At 55.5% G+C, this 21,695-nt stretch overlaps 2 protein-coding genes across 2 annotated transcripts in view; one reads left to right on the top strand and one right to left on the bottom strand.

Moving 5' to 3' along the window:
* The first annotated feature begins 2,235 nt into the window (after positions 1-2,235).
* On the top strand, positions 2,236-11,607 carry Draxin (dorsal inhibitory axon guidance protein). The gene is made up of 6 exons (XM_010628140.2): positions 2,236-2,641; positions 4,185-4,375; positions 5,560-5,671; positions 5,984-6,073; positions 7,455-7,544; positions 9,575-11,607. Exons 1-6 carry the CDS (start codon positions 2,242-2,244, stop codon positions 9,685-9,687), a joined length of 996 nt encoding a protein of 331 aa, XP_010626442.1. The 5' UTR covers positions 2,236-2,241; the 3' UTR covers positions 9,688-11,607.
* Positions 11,608-19,174: 7,567 nt separating this feature from the next.
* LOC104864915 (transcription intermediary factor 1-beta-like) overlaps positions 19,175-21,695 on the bottom strand; it is a 3,127-nt gene continuing 606 nt past the window's right edge. Inside the window, exon 2 of the mRNA XM_033767391.1 lies at positions 19,175-21,692. Within this exon, the coding sequence (XP_033623282.1) occupies positions 19,478-21,692 (2,215 nt within the window). The 3' untranslated portion in view covers positions 19,175-19,477. The remainder of the gene's footprint in view (positions 21,693-21,695) is intronic.

Genomic DNA, 21,695 nt, shown 5'->3' with positions numbered 1-21,695 from the left:
TCCCACTCTGGGGTCACCCTCCTTCCTGCCCATGGTGCAGTGCCGACCAGCCTGGTCCTGAGTGTCCACAGGTGCAGAGGGAGGGCTGGGCTGCCCCTCTGGCCGAGGGCTTAATAACAGCCCAGAGTTGCAAGGCCACTGGGGGCCCTGAGGGGACATCATACCAGGTGGGGGCTGGGCAAGGCTTTCTTAGGGAGGGGGCACTTGGGCAGGACCTGGCAGAGAGCTGGGGGTAGAGGGAACAGGTTGTTCTGGGCAGAGAGAACAGCCAGGGTGAGAACAGAGAGACAGGAAAGACAGGCGTGTTTGGGCCCAGGGAACAGTTTGTTGGCTCTGAAAGGAGAAAGGTAGGCTGCAAAGCTACGTTGGGGTCACATTATAAGAGGTCTTGAGTGTGAAAGGGAGGAGTCTGTGGCTAAATGGGAAGGTAGTAATGAGCCATGGTCAGTTTTGAGCAGGAATAGTTCTGGTCAGTGGAACTGAGGGGCCATGTGGGGCATCCTGGTGTGGATAAAGTCTGAGGAGGGGTTGGTGCCCCGTACACTGACACTGTATGCAGCAGCTCAGGCCACCCCACCTGGGTTTATCTGCCTCCCGCCTGCTCTTTAGGGGTTCTGACACTCCTGTCCTCCCTCTCCCAGATGAGGGCGGGTCCCTGTGAATGAGGGTGCGCTGTGCCTTCTTCCAAGCTGTCACCAGAGCACCTGCAACACGGACTCAGCCCGGCCCTGCCCACAGCGTGACCCCAAGCTGCCCTGGGCCTCAAACCCGGCTCTGTCACTGCAGCTGGACAGTGACAGTGCAGGACTGACAGGACTTCAGCACCCCAGAGGCTCAGGCTTCTCCTTAGGGAAGGGCCCGAGGCGCCAGGCGGCGGGCTCAGGAGTCTCTGACAAGGTCTGAGGTCCCAGAAAGGGGTGGACGTCACAGGACAGGAGCTGCTCAGAGCCCCCCACCCCCACCCCGCTGCCGAGCTCACTGTGAATCTTCAGCAGGGCCAGGATGCAGAGTGATGGGAACTCTGTGTTCAGCCCTGGGCTCTGGGAAGAGCACGAAGACGGCAGGGGCCGCAGCCTTCCAGTTTCTCCCCCTCCCAGAGAGTCAGTGGGTGAGGGGAGCTCGGGATCTGAGCTGTCTTCAGGGGAGGCAGATGCCGGGAATCAGGGAAATCAGCACAGGCCCGCAGCCTTTCCTAGGGGCGAGTGGTGAGCTAGTCACAAGCCACACGGAAACTGCAGCATGGACACCAGGGAGACTAAAAATTCAGCCAGCGGATACGGAGCAGCTGGGATGGCGTGGGGGAACTGCAGGCGGGGTCCCCAGCATCCCACAGGCTTCCCTCCGAAGTCCTCCAGGTCACTGGGGGAGAACCCTGGGTCCCTGGGGTGCTCCCTGCAGGGGTCCCAGCTAAGTGGCAAAGCCTTCCCCAAACCCTCAGGGACAGTGGGAGGGGCAGCATCGTAACCTCAAAGCTCTTGCGTGGGGAAAAAACAGAGGCTGGGCTGTCCCGGAACAGCCACAGGGCTAAGAGCGACACCCAGGTCAACTACAAGGTGTGACTGCATCCCCTCGGCTTCAGGCCCCTGGTGAGGGGCAACCTCTGGAGGTGGATTTCTAAGCCTGAGTCCTGGAGGAGACTCAGCTCTGCCCCTAGCCTTGGCAAAGGGCAGAGGCCTGGGCACCACGATGTCAGCCAACGGCCCTGCCTCAGCCCTACTGTGTGGCAGAACCCTCTGGTGCTGTCCTGGGCGAAGTGGGGCGTCACCAACACTCTAGCCTCTGCCCATGGGACACAGTTTGCAACCCCAGGGTTTGGGGGTGTTGTTTGTTTGGTGCAGAACTGGGAGGGGAACTCGGGTGTGCTACCACTGAGCTCCATCCCCACTCCTTTTCTATGTTTACTTTGAGACAGGGCCTGGCTAAATTGCCTAGCCTGGCCTCGAACTTGTGATCCTTCTGCCTCAGCGTAGGGTAGTTGGGATGGCAGGTGTGTGCCACTACATCCAGCTGGTCTAGAATTTACAGCCACCCTCCTGCCTCAGCCTCCAGTGTGCCGGGATTACAAGCATGTGCTCCCGCTCCCAGCAGCATCCCCCAGTTTTGGGAACTAAAAGTGCCAAATGGCGCCCTCCAGCCCTGCTGGGAAAAACTAGGCTCGACCCTGGGATGCGACCCTGGGATGCGGGACGCACGGGCTTTGCGGTTGGCTGCTCAGCGCTGCCTCTCTTGCAGGAAGGAGTCATGGCAGGACCCGCCCTCCGCAGCGCCCCCCTACGCCTTCTAGTCCTCCTGGGGCTCCTAGAGCTGAGCCTAGCGGGCTCCCTAGCACCCGGATCGCCTCTCCAGACCCCGCCCGAGAACCACATCGACCCGCGGGGCCCCGCGCTGTGGACGTCCCAGACTGGCCACCACCGCCGGCGGGGCCTGGGCAAGAAGGAGCGAGGAGCGGGCTTGCCCGGGGCTGTGGCCACTGCCTCCAGGCTGCCAGGGCAGAGCCCCGCAGGCCTGCAGGACAAAGACCTGCTCCTGGGGCTGGCGCTGCCCTACCCCGAGAAGGAGCAACGGTCTCCGGGGTGGGAGAAGGCCAGGAGACGCGGCCGCGAGCACAAGAGGCGCAGGGACAGAGCGAAGCTGCACAGAGGTAGCTGGGGTGGGGACGGGGCGGGGCCGGCTCTCAAAGGCCCTGGGCGGGGAGCACCCAGCAGATGGAAGGGGGTCTCCCCAAAGTCGAAGGGATCTGGTTAGGGAGGAGAGGCCTGGGGTGCAGCAGGTACCATGGAGGCTGTCTTAGCCATCGATCGTCCCAGCCCGGAAGTTCTACCTGGTGTCTGACCGAGTCTGTCCCAAGCAGAGATGGCACAGTTCTGTGCCCTAGAAGTACACCCTTTAGTGGGCTCTGAATCTGCAGAGGGGGGCTAAACGGCTCTGAGCCAGGTGTGGTGGCACGCGGGTGCAATCCCAGCAAGCTGGGAGGCTGGGACAGGAAGATCAAAACTACAGCCTGGGCAACTTGGTAACTCAGTGAGACCTTGTGAGGTGGTCGCCCCTAGGGACAGGCCGAGAGCGCAGCCACCGGGGAGGGATGTCTTGGAGCCTCAGCCCCCTGGCTTGCGTAAAACTGGGGCTCGCTTCCTGCCAGCCTATGGGAAGCGGAACAGACCCCCAGTGGGGCGGGGCAAAGACCGGGCCCCGCCTCCTGCCCGAGGCCGTCCTCATTCGGTTTAGGGTTGGGTGTGGTCGCCCATGGGACCTCCGGAGGAGCAGCGGGGCCTCCCCGGAAGGTTGGTTTGATGGCTCACTGGCAGGGGACAGGGAGCTGTGGCCACCGGCTCTGACACCTCGGGCAGACTGGGCCTCAGTTAATGAATGGCTCTGAGGTCCCCCTCCCTTCCCTGGGATTCGTCCCGTGGAGGTGACCTTAACCCAGCTAACTGCGCCGGGGATTTAGCTCAGTGGTTCTGCCGCCTACCTTGCAAGCCCAAGGTCCTCAGTTCTATCCCCGATACAGAAACAAACAAACAAACAAACAAACAAACAAAACCAGCTGAACTCACACTGGGTCTTCCCTGGAAAAGTAGGCCCCTGCCGACCTGCCCACCTCCCCCACTCACACCAGCCCAGGGCCCTGTGCCTAGGATGCAGCACAAGTGTTTAAGTGAATTGGCTTTGTGCTCAGGCAGACCTGAGTTCAAGTCCAGGAGCTGTGTACCCTTGGGGAAGTCGCCTAACTTGTTTCCATTTTCTCCCCTATAAATGAGGCTTCATGAGCACCCTCTTCCCAGTTCTTGTGCAGTGCTCAGATAGAAAGGAACACTCGCAGAGTGGCCCAGCTGGGACCCCGTTTGGCAGTTGCTCCACAAATGGGCTGCTGACTAATGATCAGCGCACCAAAAGCCCTGACCTGTGAGTGGTAGGCTGTGGCTCTCATCTCCCAGCAATGCCCTCGGCCTCTTCCTGCTCACCTCTGCCTGGAAGCCTTTCAGGGTCCATCCCACCAGCTCCCACTAGTTGCCTCTATGTCCCTGGCTGTCCCCAACCAGCCCAGACAGGGACCTCATAGAGCGCTGTTTCCAGGAGGACCCTTGGGCGGGCGGGGGAGCAGCAGGCATGTCAGCTGAACCAAGGGCTTGTCACCCTGTCACCGGGTGGACCAGGCCAAGCCCGTGCCCCCCCACCCATCTCAGGCCGAGCGCTGGTCCGAGGGCCCAGCTCCCTGATGAAGAAGGCGGAGCTCTCTGAGGACCTGACGCTGGAGGCCACCATGGAGGAGTCCTCCACTAGCCTGACCCCCGCCATGCTCTTCCTCACCACCCTGGAGGCAGCGCCCGCCACGGAAGAGTCCCTGGTCCTTCCTGCCACCTCCCTGCAGCCCCAGGTAAGGGGCCCAAGGCAGCCTCGGGGCTGGGAGGGTTGTGCAGCCCCCTCCTAGGACACTTAGGGAAACTGAGGCACCACAGGAGGGCATTGGTGGAGGCCACCAGGCCTAGACACACAGGCAGCTGTGCGGTCACGTGGGGACAGCCGAGGAACTGGGGAGGCCCAGAGCGCTGATCTCTGCCCTCAAGGCCCTTGGGAAAGTCCAGGAGAGGACGGAGTTGTCCCAGTAACTGTAAACACCACACCTAGCAACCCAGAACTGACCAGCCTAGGTTAGCACTTGACCTCTGCACTCTGGATCTCTGAAAAAGATGCATAGGGAGTGAGAAAGCAAGCAGATGGGACAGAAACGCCACCTCTTGGGCATTGAAGAAGCATAGATAGGCATCAATCGTAGCTCTCATGCCTTTTCCAGGACACTGGTAAAATTTTCAGAAATAAAACCATTGGAAGGGATCAATAATAATATATTTTATATGTCAATAATGTAGAATAAACCTGGAGTGGTGGCCCATGCCTGTAATCCCAGCACTCAGGAGGCTGAGGCAGGAGGATCGCTGTGAGTTCCAGACCAGCCTGGGCTACATAGTGAGTTCCAGGTCAGTCTCAACTACATAGTGAGACCCTGTCTAAAAAAACGAAAAAAAAAAAATGTAGAATATATTATATATGTGTAAGAAAAATAAAAAAATTATTTGTGTCAGCACAGTAGCCCTCCCTCATCCACAGTTTTACTTTCTGCAATTTTAATCAGTTGTGATCCAAAAATATTTGTGTGAGGTGTGGTAGTGCACACCTGCAATCACAGCACTTGGGAGGCTGAGGCAGGAGGAGTGCTGTGAATTTGTGGCCAGCCTGAAATACACAGTTCAGCCTGAACTGCACAGGGAGGCCCTGTCTCCAGCTAACATAGGTGTATGGGCAGGAAAAATGGATCAGTACCATCCACAGTCACAAGCATCCTCTGGGGTACCGGGAGGCAATACCCCCAGGTTAACGGGGGCCCATTGTGGATCTTTCTGGGTCTTGCACTGCCATGGGATTCTGAGGAAAAGCTGTGGCCCAACCCCAGAAGTGCATGGTTATCCGAGCCACTGAAGGCCCCCTGAAGCCCACCAGTGGAGCACCCTGGCTGGTGGCCGATGAGACCCACCTCCCTGTTCCCCTCCGCCCCTTACACAGGCACCGCCCCGGTCTGATGCGGAGGTGATGCCCACGCTGGACATGGCCTTGTTTGACTGGACTGACTATGAGGACTTAAAACCCGAGGTCTGGCCCTCGGCGAAGAAGAAAGGTTTGCAGGGGTCCCTGCCCATCCTGCCCCTGCCCCCCCAACTCTTCTGAGTGAGCCCTGTGTGCCAGGGGCTTGGGTGGCTCCACCTAAACCAGAACCGACACTCAGAAGGAAAAGAGCCAGATCCTTCGTGGGTGGGGAGAACAATCAATGAGTCTGTGCTGCTGAGAAGGGGAAACTGAGGCAGAGAGCGCCAGAGTGTCCTGTCCCAGCCACACTGTGTCATATGAGCACTGTGACACCCAATCCTTGTGCTTAACGCCTCCCCTGGGCTGGGCCTCGGCTTCTGATGACAGATTTTCTTGTCCCCAGAGAAACACTGGGGTCTGTTCTCCAGCAGTGATAACGAGACATCACCAGCCGAAGGGGAGCCCTGTGACCATCACCAAGACTGCCTGCCAGGTACCACACGTACACCCAGGGCACCGGGGCCGGGGGTGACAGGGACAGGGCTCCCAGGTGCGGGACAGGTCCTCGGGACCCTTTTTTTCCTTTCTGGTGCTGAGAATCGAATGGCACTGAGCTACATCCCCAGCGCCACCCCCGCCCCAATTCTGTATTTGGAGACAAGATCTCACTAAGTTGCTAAATTGCCCAGCCTGGGCTCCAACTTGTGATCCTTCAGCCTCCCCGAGTACTGGGTATTTTTGTGTTTTGTTTTTGTCTTTCCAGTACTGGGGCTCGAACTCGGGACCTTGCGTTTCTGAGGCAGGCAGTGTGCCACTGAGCTAAATCCCCGGCCCAAATTACTGGGATTATAGGCGTGAACCACCGCACCCGGCTTCCCATGACCCTTACAGACAATACATAAAGACAACAGCAGTTACCAAGTTTCCAAGTGATGCTGTCCGGTGTGAATTTATTCAATATATTACAGCAACCCAGACAGGGGCACCTGTCACCCTCAGTCTTCAGGCAAGGAGAAGCCAAGCATCTCTGACTCTGACTCTGACAGCTGCCTCCGTCAAGACAGCCACCACAAGGGGCCTGATGCTTGGCTGGTGCCCAACTCTGTCCCTTGTCAGTCAGATGGGCCCTCTGGAAGCAGACGCTGAGTGGACTTAGAAGGGCAGGAGGCAGCTGATGTGGCGGAACCCACCTGTAATGCAGTGCTCTGGGAGGCTGAGGCAGGAGAGTCACAGGTTTCAGCCCAGCCAGGGCAATTTAGTGACTTCGTGAGACCCTGCCTCGAAATAAAAAAATAATAATAGTAACAGAAGGGCTGGGGATACAGCTCAGTGTGAAGGCCCTGGGCTCATTCCCCAGGACTGCAAAACCAAAACAGGCAAAGTGTAAGAGGTCTGTCTTGGGGGTGGGGTCACGGGTGAGGGAGCAGAGTGAAGTGAGGCCGGTGGATAGACGCCACGTCGGGCTATGCGGGGTCACCCCACCCGGCCCCTGTACCCCACTGTAGGCTTTCCTCCCCAAACCATTGTTCCTTCACACCCTGAGCACAAAGACTGCTCAAGTTCAAGCCAAACTTGATGCTGGGCCGACAAAGCCTCAGCCCAAGGCATCCTGGGCATCAGTGTCCCCCTCTGTCGAAAGAGGGCGCCGGTGTCAAAGGTCCTTGAGGCCCCTCCCTGCTCTGAGCTGACCCCACCCCAGCACCCTAGGTGACCCCACACTGCCCTCGGCGCTCCCGTAACCCAGCAGTTGCCCGTCTGGGGTGGCTGGGTCTCTACCATCGCCCCCTCATGATGGATTTCCTGTCCCGTGGGACCGGAGTGGCGGGGTAGGCTGCTTGGCCTGGCTGAACACTGCATGCTGGTTGTGTCTGCAGGGACCTGCTGCGACCTTAGGGGACACATCTGCATACCCCACAACCGCGGCCTCAACAACAAATGCTTTGATGACTGCATGTGTACAGAAGGTGAGTTGGGGAGGGGGCTCCCCGTGCTCCAGGTCCCTCGGGGTCTCGGTCAGCTGGCTCTGTAAGCTGGGTGTGGTGGCACCAGCCTGTAATCCCAGTGGCCTGGGAGGCTGAGGCAGGCTGATCTCAAGTTTGAGCCCATCCTGGGCCATTTAGCAATGTGGTGACATCTCCGGGAAAAGGGTGGGTGGGAGAAACACTTGGGAGCTGAGCGAGTGAAACAGCTTCTCTCCAGGCCTTTCCCAATCTGTGAACTCGCTTTGTCTTCATTCCTGGCACCCTTTCCTGGATTTGCTTTCCCTGCCTCCCGAAACACAAGCTGGAGTGATCTCCCAAGATCAGCAGGAGGGAGTGGGGAGGAGACGGGCGAGGGTCCATGGAAATGAGAACCAGGCAGAGGGGCTGGTGTTCTCACTCAGATTTCAGCCCTGAGACATCCTCGGGGCGTGATAGGAGCACTGCACAGAGCAGAGGGCTGGGCCGGGAGGAGGCTTGGCGCTGCCTGTCTTCCGCCCCGGGCTCCCAACTGGCTGGAGACTCAGCCCGTTCCACTCATGCACACATACCTGGAAAGGGCACTCTGAGGATCCACTGCAGAAGGAAAGGTTCTTTGTTTTGTTTTGTTTTTTTAAAACAGGTTCTTGCTGTATAGTTCAGGCTGGTCTTGAACTCACTTTGTAGCTCAGGTTGGCCTCGAACTTGGATCGATCCTCCTGCCTCAGCCTCACAAGGGCTGGGAGATGCCAGGCTCCAATTCTATGTTCTGAAAAACTTCAAGCACAGACATATGGAAGCAATCACAATGCGTCCCTGCACCCATCTCTGAGCCTCAGTAATGGACCGACTCTTGGCCAGAACTGAACAATAATTACTCAATACCATCCAGTATCCAACCCATGTTCCCAGCCCTTCCACAAACCTGAGAGGCGTTCGAGCCATTTTTACTCACCTGCTCCTCCAAAAGGATCAGCTTGGAAAGGAACACACCCATTTAGGTCTGATTATGCTTCCATCTCTAGTCAGTTAAGAAATACTGAGCCAGGCATGGTAGTGCAAACCACCACATAGTCCCAGCACTCCAGGAGGCTGAGGCAGGAGGACTGCAACAAGTTTGAGTCCAGCCTGGGCAACTTAGTAACTTCGCCATTGAGACCCTGCCTCCAAATTAAAGCAGAGACCCTGAGAAGAGGGCTGGGGGTGTAGCTCTGTGGTTCCAGTGCCTGCCTCGTAAATTCAAGGTTCTGAGTTTGATCCCCAATACCAAAAATAAAAAATTTAAAAAGCCAGAGAGAGGAGTAAATTCTAGGCCCCTAACTAAGCACAATCCTCTCTGTGCTTCCTTTCCTGGCCACATAGTGACAAACACATTTTAAAGGAGAGACATCCCCTCTCCCTGGGGTCACTCCCACAGGAAGTCCAGGGGTTTCCCAGGTCACTGACATCTCTTTCCCCAGCCATCAGGAACATGTGACCTTCTGTCGCCTTCAGTGAAAACTATGCCTACCCACGTGTCTCAGGGGGCAACTGTCACAACAGACAAAGCCCAAACCTCCAAATCCTGCCACTGATAGGCCAGAAGGGCTACCCTGGCTATAATTACAGTTCTTAAGGAGTCTCTTTGAGATCTAAAGGCTGAAGGAGACAACTACACAAAGAACCCAAAGAACCCAGGGAAGGGATTTCCAGTGGAGAAGACAACATGTGCAAAGGTCCTGAGGCCACTATGAGTACAGATCTGAGGGGAGCAAGACTGGGCATGGCTAGCATCAGTGAAAGGGAGAGCAGGGGTGAAAGCAGCAGACAGGTGGCCTAGAGAGTCCAGGTTCTGGAGGACCTTGTAAACCAAGGCAGAAGGGATTTTGTGCAAGGCTTCACCCCCAGCCAAGTCTCGTTTAAACTCATCCAGTTGTGCTCTGCAGGTGGTTAGGGTGCCATAAGAGAGGGTGAGAAGCCCTGTATGGAGGTGGAGAGGAGGAAAGGCAGGAGACTGGTCTGCTGTGGGCCTGACCCCCTTGCCTCCCTCTGCCCAGGGCTGCGCTGCTACGCCAAATTCCACCGGAACCGCAGGGTCACGCGGAGGAAAGGCCGCTGCGTGGAGCCCGAGACGGCCAACGGCGACCAGGGCTCCTTCATCAACGTCTAGCCGCAACCTGCCTGGGGACTGAGCCCGGGAGGCGGCTGGGGCAGCTGGGAGCGCGAGCCGCCCATGTCCAGGAGCTGAGAAGCGGCGCACCTGCTCCTGCGCACCTGCGCCGCTCCGCTTGTGGTCCTCAGTGGCCGCGTCGAGAGTGCCCTCTACCGTCCGACGGCAGCACTGCAGCAGTTTGAAAACTACCCGCCGGTTTTGGAGAGAGGAAGCGAAAGGGGGTGCTGGGCAGGAGAGTCTGGAACACCCCCGTGTGCCAGGCGCGGTGCTAAGCGTGTGGCATGCATGACCTCAGTGAATCCCCACAGCAACCTTTCCAAGTAGGCGTTCCCATTTTCCAGGTAAGGACACAGAACCACACCCGAGTTACGAGGTTTGTCCAGAGACCCGGATGAAAGCTCCTCGAGCCTTAACGTGTGTAGGAGTCACTGGGGACCTAGCTAAGACGTGGACTGGGAGATTCGAACCTGGGCCAGGGGCATAGATCGCCAAGGCCTTGTTCCTGCCCTTCCACAGCTGAGAATTTAGTCGAGTTTCTCCGTGGCTTCCAGCAAGAAAAAATGCATCTCCCGGTAGTTCCTCTTGCTGTGGCTGGAATATTTGTCTGTTCTCGGCCTCCCTTGGACACGCGTGCTCTTTTTATTTTAATTTAAATGCTCATTAATCACCTGTTTGCAGTAAGGAAAGCTCCAGGCATATTGGTCCCTCCACCCTCAGGGAGCTCATATACCCTGAGACACAGTGATCAGGGGAAACAGTCAGGTTCCTTGAATTCCTGTGAACCTGCTTATCCTACTCTGGAACTTGCACTTGTCCTGAGAGAATCTGCCACAGCAGCCCTGATGCTCACAAGGTCCCTAAGAAGGACTCGAGTCACCCAAATACACCCACTTTGCATATCGTTTGCTGTCTCATGGCCTCCCAGACATCCCTGGACTCTACCCCACAGTTCTACAGCAGAGCCCATTGGGAAGCGGGGGCACCTCTGCTGTGAAGCACCCCAACAGGCCAGACACACGCTGCCTACCCAGAACATCTGACCGGGCACTTCTGACCCCAGACAGCTGCTCAGATCCCCCCACCCGGCATCTGAACCTTCTGGTCCAGGACAAACCAGCCTGCAAATGGCAAAAGCCTTCCCCGTCCAGATCCTCTCTGGCCTGGACCCCAGCCAGAGGGTGACGGGGCTGTTTTCTGCTTTGGGGAAATCAGTCAAGGGCAGGGTTGGCACCCAGGAAGGTAACAGATCTAGAAGAAATCAAATATGCTTGCTCTTCTCTTGCTGTCCGAGTCTGATAGGCATGGGAATCTTGGGGGCAGAGAGAGGGCAGGAGAACTGAAAGGGATCAAAGCCGGCTGGCAGGAATGTGGGCCTGCAAGCAGTGCTGTGTTTGAGACCAGACCCGCTGAATGCTAGGGAATAGGCGCTGAACCCTACGAGGGGCTGCAGAGAACTAGCATTGTCAGGACTAGAGGGCCTAACCCTGAAGCCCCCGGAAGTCAGCGATGGAAACAGAGGGTCAGGGCTCAGCTAAAAGGGCCTGTGCCTGGAAATTCCAATCCCCTCTTTGCCCCAGCTACCGCCATTTTGCCTTTGCAAAGTGGGGACAGGAGAGTAGAATCCTCTTAACTCCCAAGCTGGGGAATCTGCCCCACTGGAACATTCTTAAGTTTCTTCCAGGTCTAACTAAGTTTCTTCTGCTGGTGCAGAAGCCAACTTCCTCCAATCCAGAATTCAGCAAACCTTTAGGTTCTGCAGACCTTAGGGTCTCTGCCAACCCACTCAACTCTGCCACAGCCGTGGACAAGATGGAAATGAATCGGTGTGGCTGTGTGCCAGCAAAGCCATTTACAGACACAGACTGGAATTCCAGATGACTTCCCCGGGTCACAAAATCATATTTGCATTTTTTTTTTTTTTTTGTACCAGGGATCGAACTCAGGTCCTTGTGCTTGCAAGGCAGGCACCGGAACCACTGAGCTAAATCCCCGGCCCCATATTTGGATTTTCTAAAACCATTTTAAAATGTAAAAAAAGCTCACAGATTGCAGAAAAATAGGCAGGGGGTCTGATGGTTCAACAACTGTGTTTGGTTCCTTCTCAGGCTTGGCTGAACATTGGAATAATCAGGAATTTCCAAAGACCTGAGCAAAGGCTCTGTTTTAACATAGAATTTTTTTTTTCAGTGTTGGGGATGGAACTGAGGCCTTGCACAGGATAGGCAGGTGCTGTACTGCTAAGCTACATCCTAGTTGGACCAGGGATTTAGTTCAGTGGTGTTGCCACCTGCCTGGCAAACACAAGGTCCCGGATGAGCTCGATCCCTGGTACCAAAAAATAAAAATAAAAGGATAAGCTTCATCCTGTTGGCCTGGGCTGTGATCTGGGCTTCCTACTTCTCTTAACTACCCCTGCCCCAGGTGGCTCTAAGTGCAGCTGTCTGCAGCAGTAACAGCTGGTGACAGAAGGACTTGTTCCACCTCCCACCACTTTGCTGACCTTAGGAAAATTACTTAAGGTCTCTGTGCCTTGATTTTTTTTCATCTGTAAAATGGGGATGATAACCGTTCCTTTGTAGGGGTATTGTGACGATTAAATGTGAGACAGGGTCTCACTAGGTAGATCAGACTGCTCTGGAACTCACTGTGGCCCAGGCTGGTCTGGAACTCACAGCGATCCTCCTGCCTCAGCCTCCCGAGTGCTGGGATTACAGGCGTGCACCACCATTCCCGGCTTGCATACTTCTTTCTGAGGTGTTTAGAATGGTGTCTGGCAAATGTACTCCCATCCACCCTGTAAGCCAATAAATCCTTCCAGGAGGCTTTTAGTATTTGTTCTGCACTCGGACCCTGATCTCTGGCAAACTCAAAAGTCATGCTTCACCATGCAGGCTCCCTCCCCCAAGCGTGGAATGAGGTCGGAGTGTAAGGCAGAAGCAGGGGCCAGCCTGGTGGTGTGTCAGGTTCTGGTGCTGAGGCAGGGCCGCAGGAGCCAGTGGCTTTGCAATGACAGGTTCATGAGTGTAGAAACGTACCTGGGGCAGGGAAGGGGGCGCCTGGGGAGTTAGCTCAGTGGTTCCGGCGGCTGCTTTACAAGCGCAAGTACCCCCAGTTACCCAAAAAAGTTCGATCCCCAGTACCCAAAAAAGAAGCACCTGGGGAGACTTCTTAAGGGCCCAAAAGGAGACCAGTAGCAGCTGTGACTTACTGTCCCCTGAGCCCAGCCTGCATTCCTCCACCGGAAGCCTTGCTGCTCTCCCAGACACCCTCAAAAATTCCTTTCCCTGCTCTGTCTGGTGACCCCAAGGCTGGTTTTTGTGTCTGCCGCAAAAGGCCTGAGGATTCATTCCTATGGCCTGCAAAAATGACACCTTTATTTACCCCTGGAGGAGTAACCGAGCCACAGGTCAAATTCCAAAGGCACAATCCCTACCCCTGAGGTGCTACAGGGACCAAAGGCACAATCCCTACCCCTGAGGTGCTACAGGGCCACGTTCACCCCTACCCAATATTGAGACCGGAGGTGAGGGGATTCTCAGCTCCCCAGGCTGAAGTCCACTTTGCAGTTGGAGGAATCCCGAGACGATGTTTATAAACAACAGAGCCACTAGGAAGAAAAGTGAAGAGGTAGAGGCGCAAGACTTGGTCTAGGACACAGGGGAAACCAAGTGCTGGACCCTTGGGGACATTCGGATGCTTTGGGTCATTTGTTTTTATTTGCAGTACTGGGGATTGAACCCAGGGAATGCTAAGCTATATGTCCAGCCTTGTTTTAATTTTATTTTGAAAAGGATGACTAACTCTGACCAGCTCATGAGTCCAGAGTCCCTGCTCCTGGGCTGACATTGGTCCCTACGTTTAGGGGCCATCAGGTGGCACATCTGGGCCCAGGGCCCTCAGTCATAGGGTTTTCAGACTGTTAGGAAATTCCTGGGTGGGTCTGTGGCTTCTCTTAAAGTGTGGGAGCAGCAGGGGAAGGGGTGCTACACCCTTGTAGTCCTGTGACATCACGTTGCATGTGTTCGCTCGAGCTGTAAATAAAGAGACATGGTTACTAAGTCGAGTGGTCATCCTGTTCCTCCAGATGGTCAGTCTGTGCTGGCACTGATCACTGCTTGGGCCCGGGAGGGACCCTAAACCTGCTGTGTCCCCAGCATGTCCCACTCATTCACACATCAGATTTGAGCAGCGAACCAGGTGGTCAAGGTCCCTTCCTGGGCTGGGACCTCTAGCCAGATTGCTCCGGTGGAGATCTCTTCCAGGGTTGGGATAGCTGAGGTCCCAAAGAAACAGGGTGGGTGGTCAGGTTCTCAATCTTGCAAGAGGCCAGGGGCATAGCAAAGCAGACGCCAGCTTCTCAGGAAGAACAAAGAGCTGCTGACGGAGGCCGGCTCCAGGCAGGCTCCGATGGCATTTTGGGAAAGCGTGTGAGCCACCAGGTGGTAGCGTGGCTTGGCACCAGGAAGGATGTGGCTTATCTCAGTGTCAGTTTCCACGGGCAAGGCCCTACTCTGTGGACCAGGGCCTCTAAAGCCTGGCTGACACGGCAGGCCGTGGGACAGCTGTCGCTGACACTGTGTTCCTGTGTCCCAAAGCCAAGCCAGAACCAAGACACTCCTGGGGCTGGGATGACTGCATACTTGGAGCCCCCTTAGTATCTGATATCCATCCCTACAGAGATCTCTGTGCCGAGCCTGGACAGGGGAACCTGGTCCCCAAACCCAGGGCTTCCTACCACATGGCCTGGGACAGCCAGCATGAGAATCTGGAGAGCAGCCCAGGTTTCTGAGACCACCCTGGGCATCTCCAGGGTGGGCTTGGGCTCTACCTGCTTGACAACTTCAGGCAGGGAGCTGCCGAGCCAAACCTCCCTGAGACTCACTGTCCTTCCTGCTCACGCCCCAGGCAGCCTAAGAAGCTACTGCTGAGGACAGACTACAGTGCACCCACCCCTGCTCCTGTCAGTGGTTGCAGAAAGCCATGCTGGGCTTCTAAGTCCTTTCTATTCTGGGGTCTCAATTTGAACCCACTTCTACTAATATGAGTCAGCAAGTTGCTGAGATAAAGGGTAAGACCGGCCACATCCAAGGCCACAAGGACAACCGCGCTGTGTGCTGGTGACCAGGCTGCAGCCCTCAGGGTCCAGTGGCTGCAGGGGGACAGAGGAATTAGGGCTCTTCGGAGAATTGAATCAAACCAACAGGATCTTTATATTTATTTATGCATACATGTGCATGTGTACATGGATGATATACATATAGTGGATTATTTTAAGGAGTTGGCCATTGGGATTATAAGAGTGAAGGAGTCTATAATTTGTAGAGCAAGCTATATAGCTACTGTCAGGATCTTTGTTGTTTTGTTTTGGGTTTTTTTGTTGTTTTTTTTTTAATACTGGGGATTGACGAGGCAGGTGGTGGAACCACTGAGCTAAATCCCCAGCCCTGTTTTCTTTTGTTTTTTGAGATAGGGTCTCACTATGTAGCCCAGCTGGCCTTTAACTCCAGGTGATACTCTTGCCTCAGCTTCCGAAGTGCTGGGATTACAGACGTGCATCACCACGCCCAGCATCACTGTTACAATCTTTTTTAGTGGAGGTGAATGGGTACAGGTCTTGCACTCCGGACCTTGTGCTTTCCAGGCAGGCAGTGGAACCACTGAGCTAAATCCCCAGCCCCACTGATAATCTTGAAGCCAGACTTCACGTCTATTTTTGCTCTTATGGCCTGACCATAAAGGCCACTTGCCCGAAGTGGTGCTAAACTAGTTGGTGCCTGACCCGGAGGCCCCACCCCAGTGTGCCTTCCTATGTCCATGACCTTGTGTTTCCTCTCAAGGTCGCTGAGCACCGGCTAGGTAGGTAGCCGGTCTTTGATCACAATCCAGGAGCTGTGCAGTTCATCCGGGACTACCACGGCTGCTTGCTGTGGGAGCTGCTACAACTGAGATGCACCGGGACTGAGGACCCGAACCCTCCGGTCAGGCTGCCTCCTGGTGATTATCCCAGGGCTTTCCAGCCAGCTGGAGCAAGAAGAACCCTGCCGCCGGTCTACACCACCTTCCATTTCCTCCCCCTCCTCTTGTCTCCCCCGCAGCACCAGGACTGACTCAGGCTCCATTACTACCCGGAGCAAGGAAGGTGAGACCTCCGGGAGCTGTGGGCAGTGAAAGCCGACACCCAGATAGGCCCAGGGACAGATAGGCATCTCGGGGGCCTCAGAGCCAGCAGCCACACCAGCTGTTTGTGCACCGAATGTCCCTCCTCCCGGCGAGGGCACAGCCCTCAAATGCCTCCTTTGGAGTTCCAGCACCACCCAGGGGGACAGATGGGAGGCTATGCCTGGGGGAGGTGGCCGCAGAGGGAGGTGGGGCTGGACCGGGAAGAGCTGCGCGCTGGGTTGCGGGGAGTGAGGTGCATTCTGGGAGGGCCCGCTCTGGGCCGGCGGGCGGGGTCCCGGGGCTGGAGCGCAATGCCGGCGAGCTGAGGGTCTGGAGCACGCGCACGCGCAGTTAGAGAATCGCTGCAGCGAGCATCAACGTATGAAACAAACGCCGTAGAACAGAGGCTCAGAGCGGTTGGAAGCGGCCTTCCTCTAGGACAATGCCCGCTTCTTCTGCCTGCTTTCTTTCCGACCCGGCACTGGCAATTCCCTTGTCTCCCTTTTCTTCGATCACCAAAGATATCACAGGGCGTTTGTGTAGTTGTTTTCTTAATTTTTATTGGTACATTTGCAGCACATAATGATCACATTCGTCGTGGGAGTTGGTGTAAGGACATAACACATCCTCATTCTTTTTATGCCCCACTCCCTCCATCTCCTTGGTCTCCTTCCCATTTGCAAAAATCTCCGTTTCCTATCACGTATTTTAAATTTTGCTCCTCTTTATTTATACTTTGGGTTTCTCATATAAGAGAAATCATGCCATATCTAAGCTTGTGTGTCTGATGTATTTGACTTAACATCATGGTCTCAAGGGGCATCCATTTTCCTACAAATGGCTCAGGTTTATCCCTTTTTAGTGTAGTAGTACTCCGTTGTGTGTATTGTTTTGTTTTGATTTTGGTACTGGGGATTGAACTAGGGACCTTGTGCTTTCGAGGCCAGCAAAGGACATCCCTTTTTAGTGTAGTAGTACTCCGTTGTGTGTATTTTGTTTTGATTTTGGTACTGGGGATTGAACTAGGGACCTTGTGCTTTCGAGGCCAGCAAAGGCAGTGGTAAAACCACTGAGCTAAATCCACCCCGCTTCCGTTGTATGTAAATACCTAAATACCATGTTTTCTGCATCCATTCATCTATTGATGGGCTTACAGGCTATTTTTAAAATTCAGCTGTTATAGGACCAGGAATTTATAGCTCAGTGGCTCTATGCCTGCCTAGTAAGCACAAGGTCCTGAGTTCAATCTCTGGTACGGCAAGAAAAAAAAATTAGCTATTATGAGTTGTGTTGCCATGAACATGGGTGTGCATGTATCCCTGTAATCTGACTGTAACTCTTCAAGGAAGATACCCAGGAGGGGAAGAGCTGATTCTAGTTTTAGTTTTTTTGAGGACTCTCCACAGATTTCCATGGTGGTTGTACCAGTTAACGGCTTCTCTGATGTGCACAAGTCGCACACAGTCCCTGGGTGGACTGGTGCACCATCGTGTAAAGTGTTTGGTGAGCCTCACCCAGCAGTAGTTTGCCCCAGAGCCTCAGGAGATGGAGAAGCAATAGGGTCATCAGGAATTATTTCCTGTACTTTAAAGGAGATTCCTGGAGCCTGGCTGGGATCCATAAATGTCAGCCATGCCATTGCTGTCAAACTGTCTTTTGGGCAGGTATTTTTTAGAATCCTCTCTACAGACACACCACACACACACACACACACACACATTTTGACTGCTCACAAAACCAAATCTCACCTGGAGAGGGGGCTGTCCTACCACCACCAGTATCAGGGTCCTCCAGGAAACCCAGGAAGAGAAAAGTAGAAATGACCACACCGGCCCCTTCAGGCCCCAGGATGGCTCCAATGTGGACTTGTGAATGGTGCTATGAACACCACAAGTCATAGTGCTGTCTGGTATGTGAACCAGAGATTGGGCAGAAGGACGGGATGAAGCTGAGTATGGTGGCACCTACCCATAATCACAGCACTCTGGGAGGCTTAGTGAAGCAGGAGGATCCCACGTTTAAGCCCACCAACTTAGCGATTTAGACACTCTGGCTCAAAATTAAAAATAAAAATAAAAAAAGGACAAGGCAATACCCTATATCAAAAAAATGTTTGTTAAAAAAGGACAAAGGATGAGACAGATGTGGGAGGCTGGGAGTGCCCTGTCGGCCATGGTTCCCTCTGCATCAGTCCCTTCACCTTCACTGCTTCCACACCCCACCACCCACTGCTCAGGCAGCTGACTCCTGGGGAGAGCGAGACCACGCCCACAGACCGAACTCTGAACACCCCAATGCCCAAGCCCTCCTCATCCCTGCGGGACTGCATGCCAAGGAACAGGGAGCCAGTCTGTGCCCGCCTGTGGCAGGAGGGTTCCAGTGGAATCCAGCTGCTCTGCCTCCCAGGCTTGCTCAGATGTGCTGGCTCCGGGGGATGGTGGCGCCAGCAGGCAGGGTGTGGGCTTGTTCTCCACTCTCATTTCTGGGTTGATTTGCCCACTTAGAAAGGAAGCAGCTGAAACCCTAGGGAATTCACAGTGCCTAAAGATAAAAAAAGGGAAGCGAGCAGCTGGGATCTACATGGAAGTTATGTCCACTACCTGGACAGCTGGGAACAGGTGCACACCACAAGGCTCAAAGCCTTTTCAAATTTGTGCCTCTCTTAAGCCTTGCATGATCCCAACGCTGGTATCACTGCCCTGTTTTCTAGACACAGAAAAAAATTCAAAGTGCCAAACCCAAGGTCACAGATACCCAGTGGCAGAGTGGAATGGAGGCTGGGGAAGCTGGAAGAACCCAGGCCTTATTTTCCCAGCACAATGCCACCCCACCAGTGTGCTGAGGTCGGTCTGCCCAGCCTGGCCAGTAAGAAAACAAGTGGGCACCATCTCTCCTTCCAACAGGCCTTTCTCAGCCAATCCCAAGAATGGGGCCGGGTGGCAGGTGCTGTGTGCGGCAGGAACTGGCACCTGTGTGTTGGTCAGTTGATGTGCACCTACTATGTGCCAGGCACAGGACTAGGTGCTGTGAATGCTATACCCTCCCTGGGCTTAGAGTAGGTCTGGTCAGGGGTGGGGGGGCAATTATAAATAAATAAATAAATAAGACAATGTCCAGGTACTAAGGGCCAGAGCTATGAGGAAGGTATGGTACAACAGTGTAACTACGAAGTTTTGAGGTTTCTTAAAAAGACAAACATACAGGGCCAGGGATTTAGCTCAGTGGTACCTGTCGTCACCTGCCTCACAAGCAAAAGGTTACCAGTTTGATACCCAGTACCAAAAAAAAAAAAAAAAAAAAAAAAAAAAAAAAAAAAGAAAAACGAGAGAGAGAGACATACACTGGCCATATGATCAGCTTTTCGCCTCCTAGGTGTTTACCCAAGTGGGTGTTCAATAGCTATTTGAGACAGAACCACAGCCCCAGAGCCACAGCCCCAACCAGCTGAGCCTAAGAAACTGATTACATGTTTATTAAATCCACAGAAGTAAAAACAATATCGTGAGGGACTGGGGGAAGGGGCCACCAGGGATGGGAGTCAGGCCATCAGGGGGTTAGGAATGGGGTGACAAGACATAGATCAGAGCCAGGCCAGGCTGGCCACGGGTGCCCCACCCAAGCCCCACCCTCAGGGACCCTCACCGGGGCCACTAGCCTGCTCCTGGGAACTGAGACCAGCGCTGGGCAGGCTCAGGGGCGGAGGCTCCACCAGCACAGCAGAGAACTTGGTGTCGCCGAAGGCTTCATTCAGGCGAGACTCGAAGAAACGCTGCAGGCCGATGATGGACTGCACATCCGCCTTGTCCTCAGTCAGCTTGTTAAACTGCTTGAACATGCGGCCCACATCCTCAGCAAACTCCTGGGGGGAGCGGTACGGAGGGGACAGCTTTTCCTGGAGGCGGGCGCGGATCAGGGTCAGGTCCAGGGTGCCGCCTGGCTGCTCCAAGGAGAGGGGAGAGTCGGTTGCCAGCTGGTGCAGGGGGCGGCAGGGTTCGTGGCAGAAGAGGGCCAGCAGGACGCATTCACACTTCCGCTGGTTGGCTGGTGAGAGCTTGGCCACCACGCCTGTGCTGTCTGCGCCATCCATGATAAGGGTGCCATCCTCCTCCTTCAGGTCAGGGGGCACTTGGCAGAGAGAGCAGCTCCACTCCTCCCCTGGCACATCCTGCAGGGCAGGCAGGTGGCAGTCCAGGTGGAAGCAAAACTCGCACTGGTTGCACATGACCAGATCGCCTGGCTTTTGGCAGACACGGCAGATGGTGGCACTGTCATCCAAGGTGCCTGGATCACCAACTGGTGCTGAGGCACCCTCAGGAGCCACCACCTCCAGGCCTGAACTAGTGCTGCCACTAGGTGAGGCCAGGCGAGGACCCTCAGTGCCAGGGCCCTCGACCAGAGCCATCAGCACAGGCTTGGTCTCAGGGCCCTCCGCCGCCGCCGCCGCCGCCGCCGCAGGAGGGGCTCCAATGGCAGCCTCTGTCTCTTCCTCCTTGACAATGGCCATGCTGGGGAGGGGTGGAGCGCCAGGTGCTCCTGGGGTTGCAGTCCCAGGCTGACCAGCAGCTGCGGCAGTGGCACCACGCTCAATAACAATGAGGTTGTAGTCCTCAGTGGTGCTACCTGGAAAGACCTTGAAGACAGGTGGTTGGCTGTCAGCTGTGAGGTCCAGGTCCAGGCGTTCGAGGCTCACTCGAGGCACCTTGCGCATGCGGCCACTCACTTCACCCTCACCAGAGCAGGACCGCTTCATGCCGGACACATGTGGCTCGGCACTGGAGTAGGGGTCATCTGATTCGAAGCCATAGCCTTCCTGTATCTCCATGGGCTGGTTACTGCCAGAATTCTGCTTGCTCAGAGGTCCCGGGGCTCTTGGGGGAGCCATGGGTACAGGGCCCGTGGAGTTGGTACCAGGACGCTCAGCCACAATCTTGCCGAAGGCTTCGGCACTCTTGGTCCAGGCCCCGAGGTCCCACTGGAACTTCATCTCGCCGTGTGGCTCCACAGGCTCCACGATCATCTTGAGAGCTCGCTGCACCTGGAAGTAGATTAGCTTCTTAGAAAGCAGCAAGGCTGTGTTGTTATCACTCTCCAGAGCCCAAGAGGCAAAACGCAAGATGTGCTCCTGATGCTTCTGGATCTTGGTCATGGACCAGTGCTGCCGTTCCAGGCGTTCCTGCTGCCCCTCAGTCAACTTCTGGGCGTCATTGACCAGCACGCGGCCCCGCTTATTCAGCTCCTTCATGATCTGCAAGATGGCCATCTTGACATCCACTTGCACTCGTTTCTGCACATCGGACACCTGGCGGATGGAGCTGCGCACCTCCTTGGTGCTCTTCTGCAATGTGGCATGCTTGTCCCCAAGGCGTTTCACCAGTGCGGCCAGGAGCTTTCGCTGGTTCCTCACTGCATCCTCCAGGAACTGGTACTGGTGGTCCTTGTGGGCGCTGAGCTGGCAGTCCCGACAGGTAAGGGTGTCGCAGCTCTCGCAGAACAGCACGAGAGGCTCTCGCTTGTGCACGTTGCAGTAGACCGTACGTTCCCCATCCCGGGACTTGGCCGGCCCGGTGGGGCGAACAGTGTGGTCCTTGGTGTACTTCACCCGCTGGTGAGCTTCCACGCAGGTCTCGCACAGAGGCTCAGAACACTCAACGCAATAGCTGGTGGCCGGGGCGTTATCTTCGCAGCTAGTGCAGCACTGGTTCGCCTCCTGGGCGTCTGAGGCAGCCTTGTGACCACTGTCGCGGACGAAGTAGTTCTCCACGATGTCTTTGAAAGAGCACTGCTGCTTGCACACGGGGCAGTCCACCACCGCGCCGTCGCCCGCCGCGCCGCCTTCGCCAGTGCTG

This window comes from Fukomys damarensis, unplaced genomic scaffold, assembly GCF_012274545.1.
Source record: "Fukomys damarensis isolate Sample0158 unplaced genomic scaffold, DMR_v1.0_HiC HiC_scaffold_23, whole genome shotgun sequence".
In the NCBI taxonomy this organism is placed as follows: Eukaryota; Metazoa; Chordata; class Mammalia; order Rodentia; family Bathyergidae; genus Fukomys; species Fukomys damarensis.
This window is presented reverse-complemented; position numbering and strand designations above follow the sequence as displayed.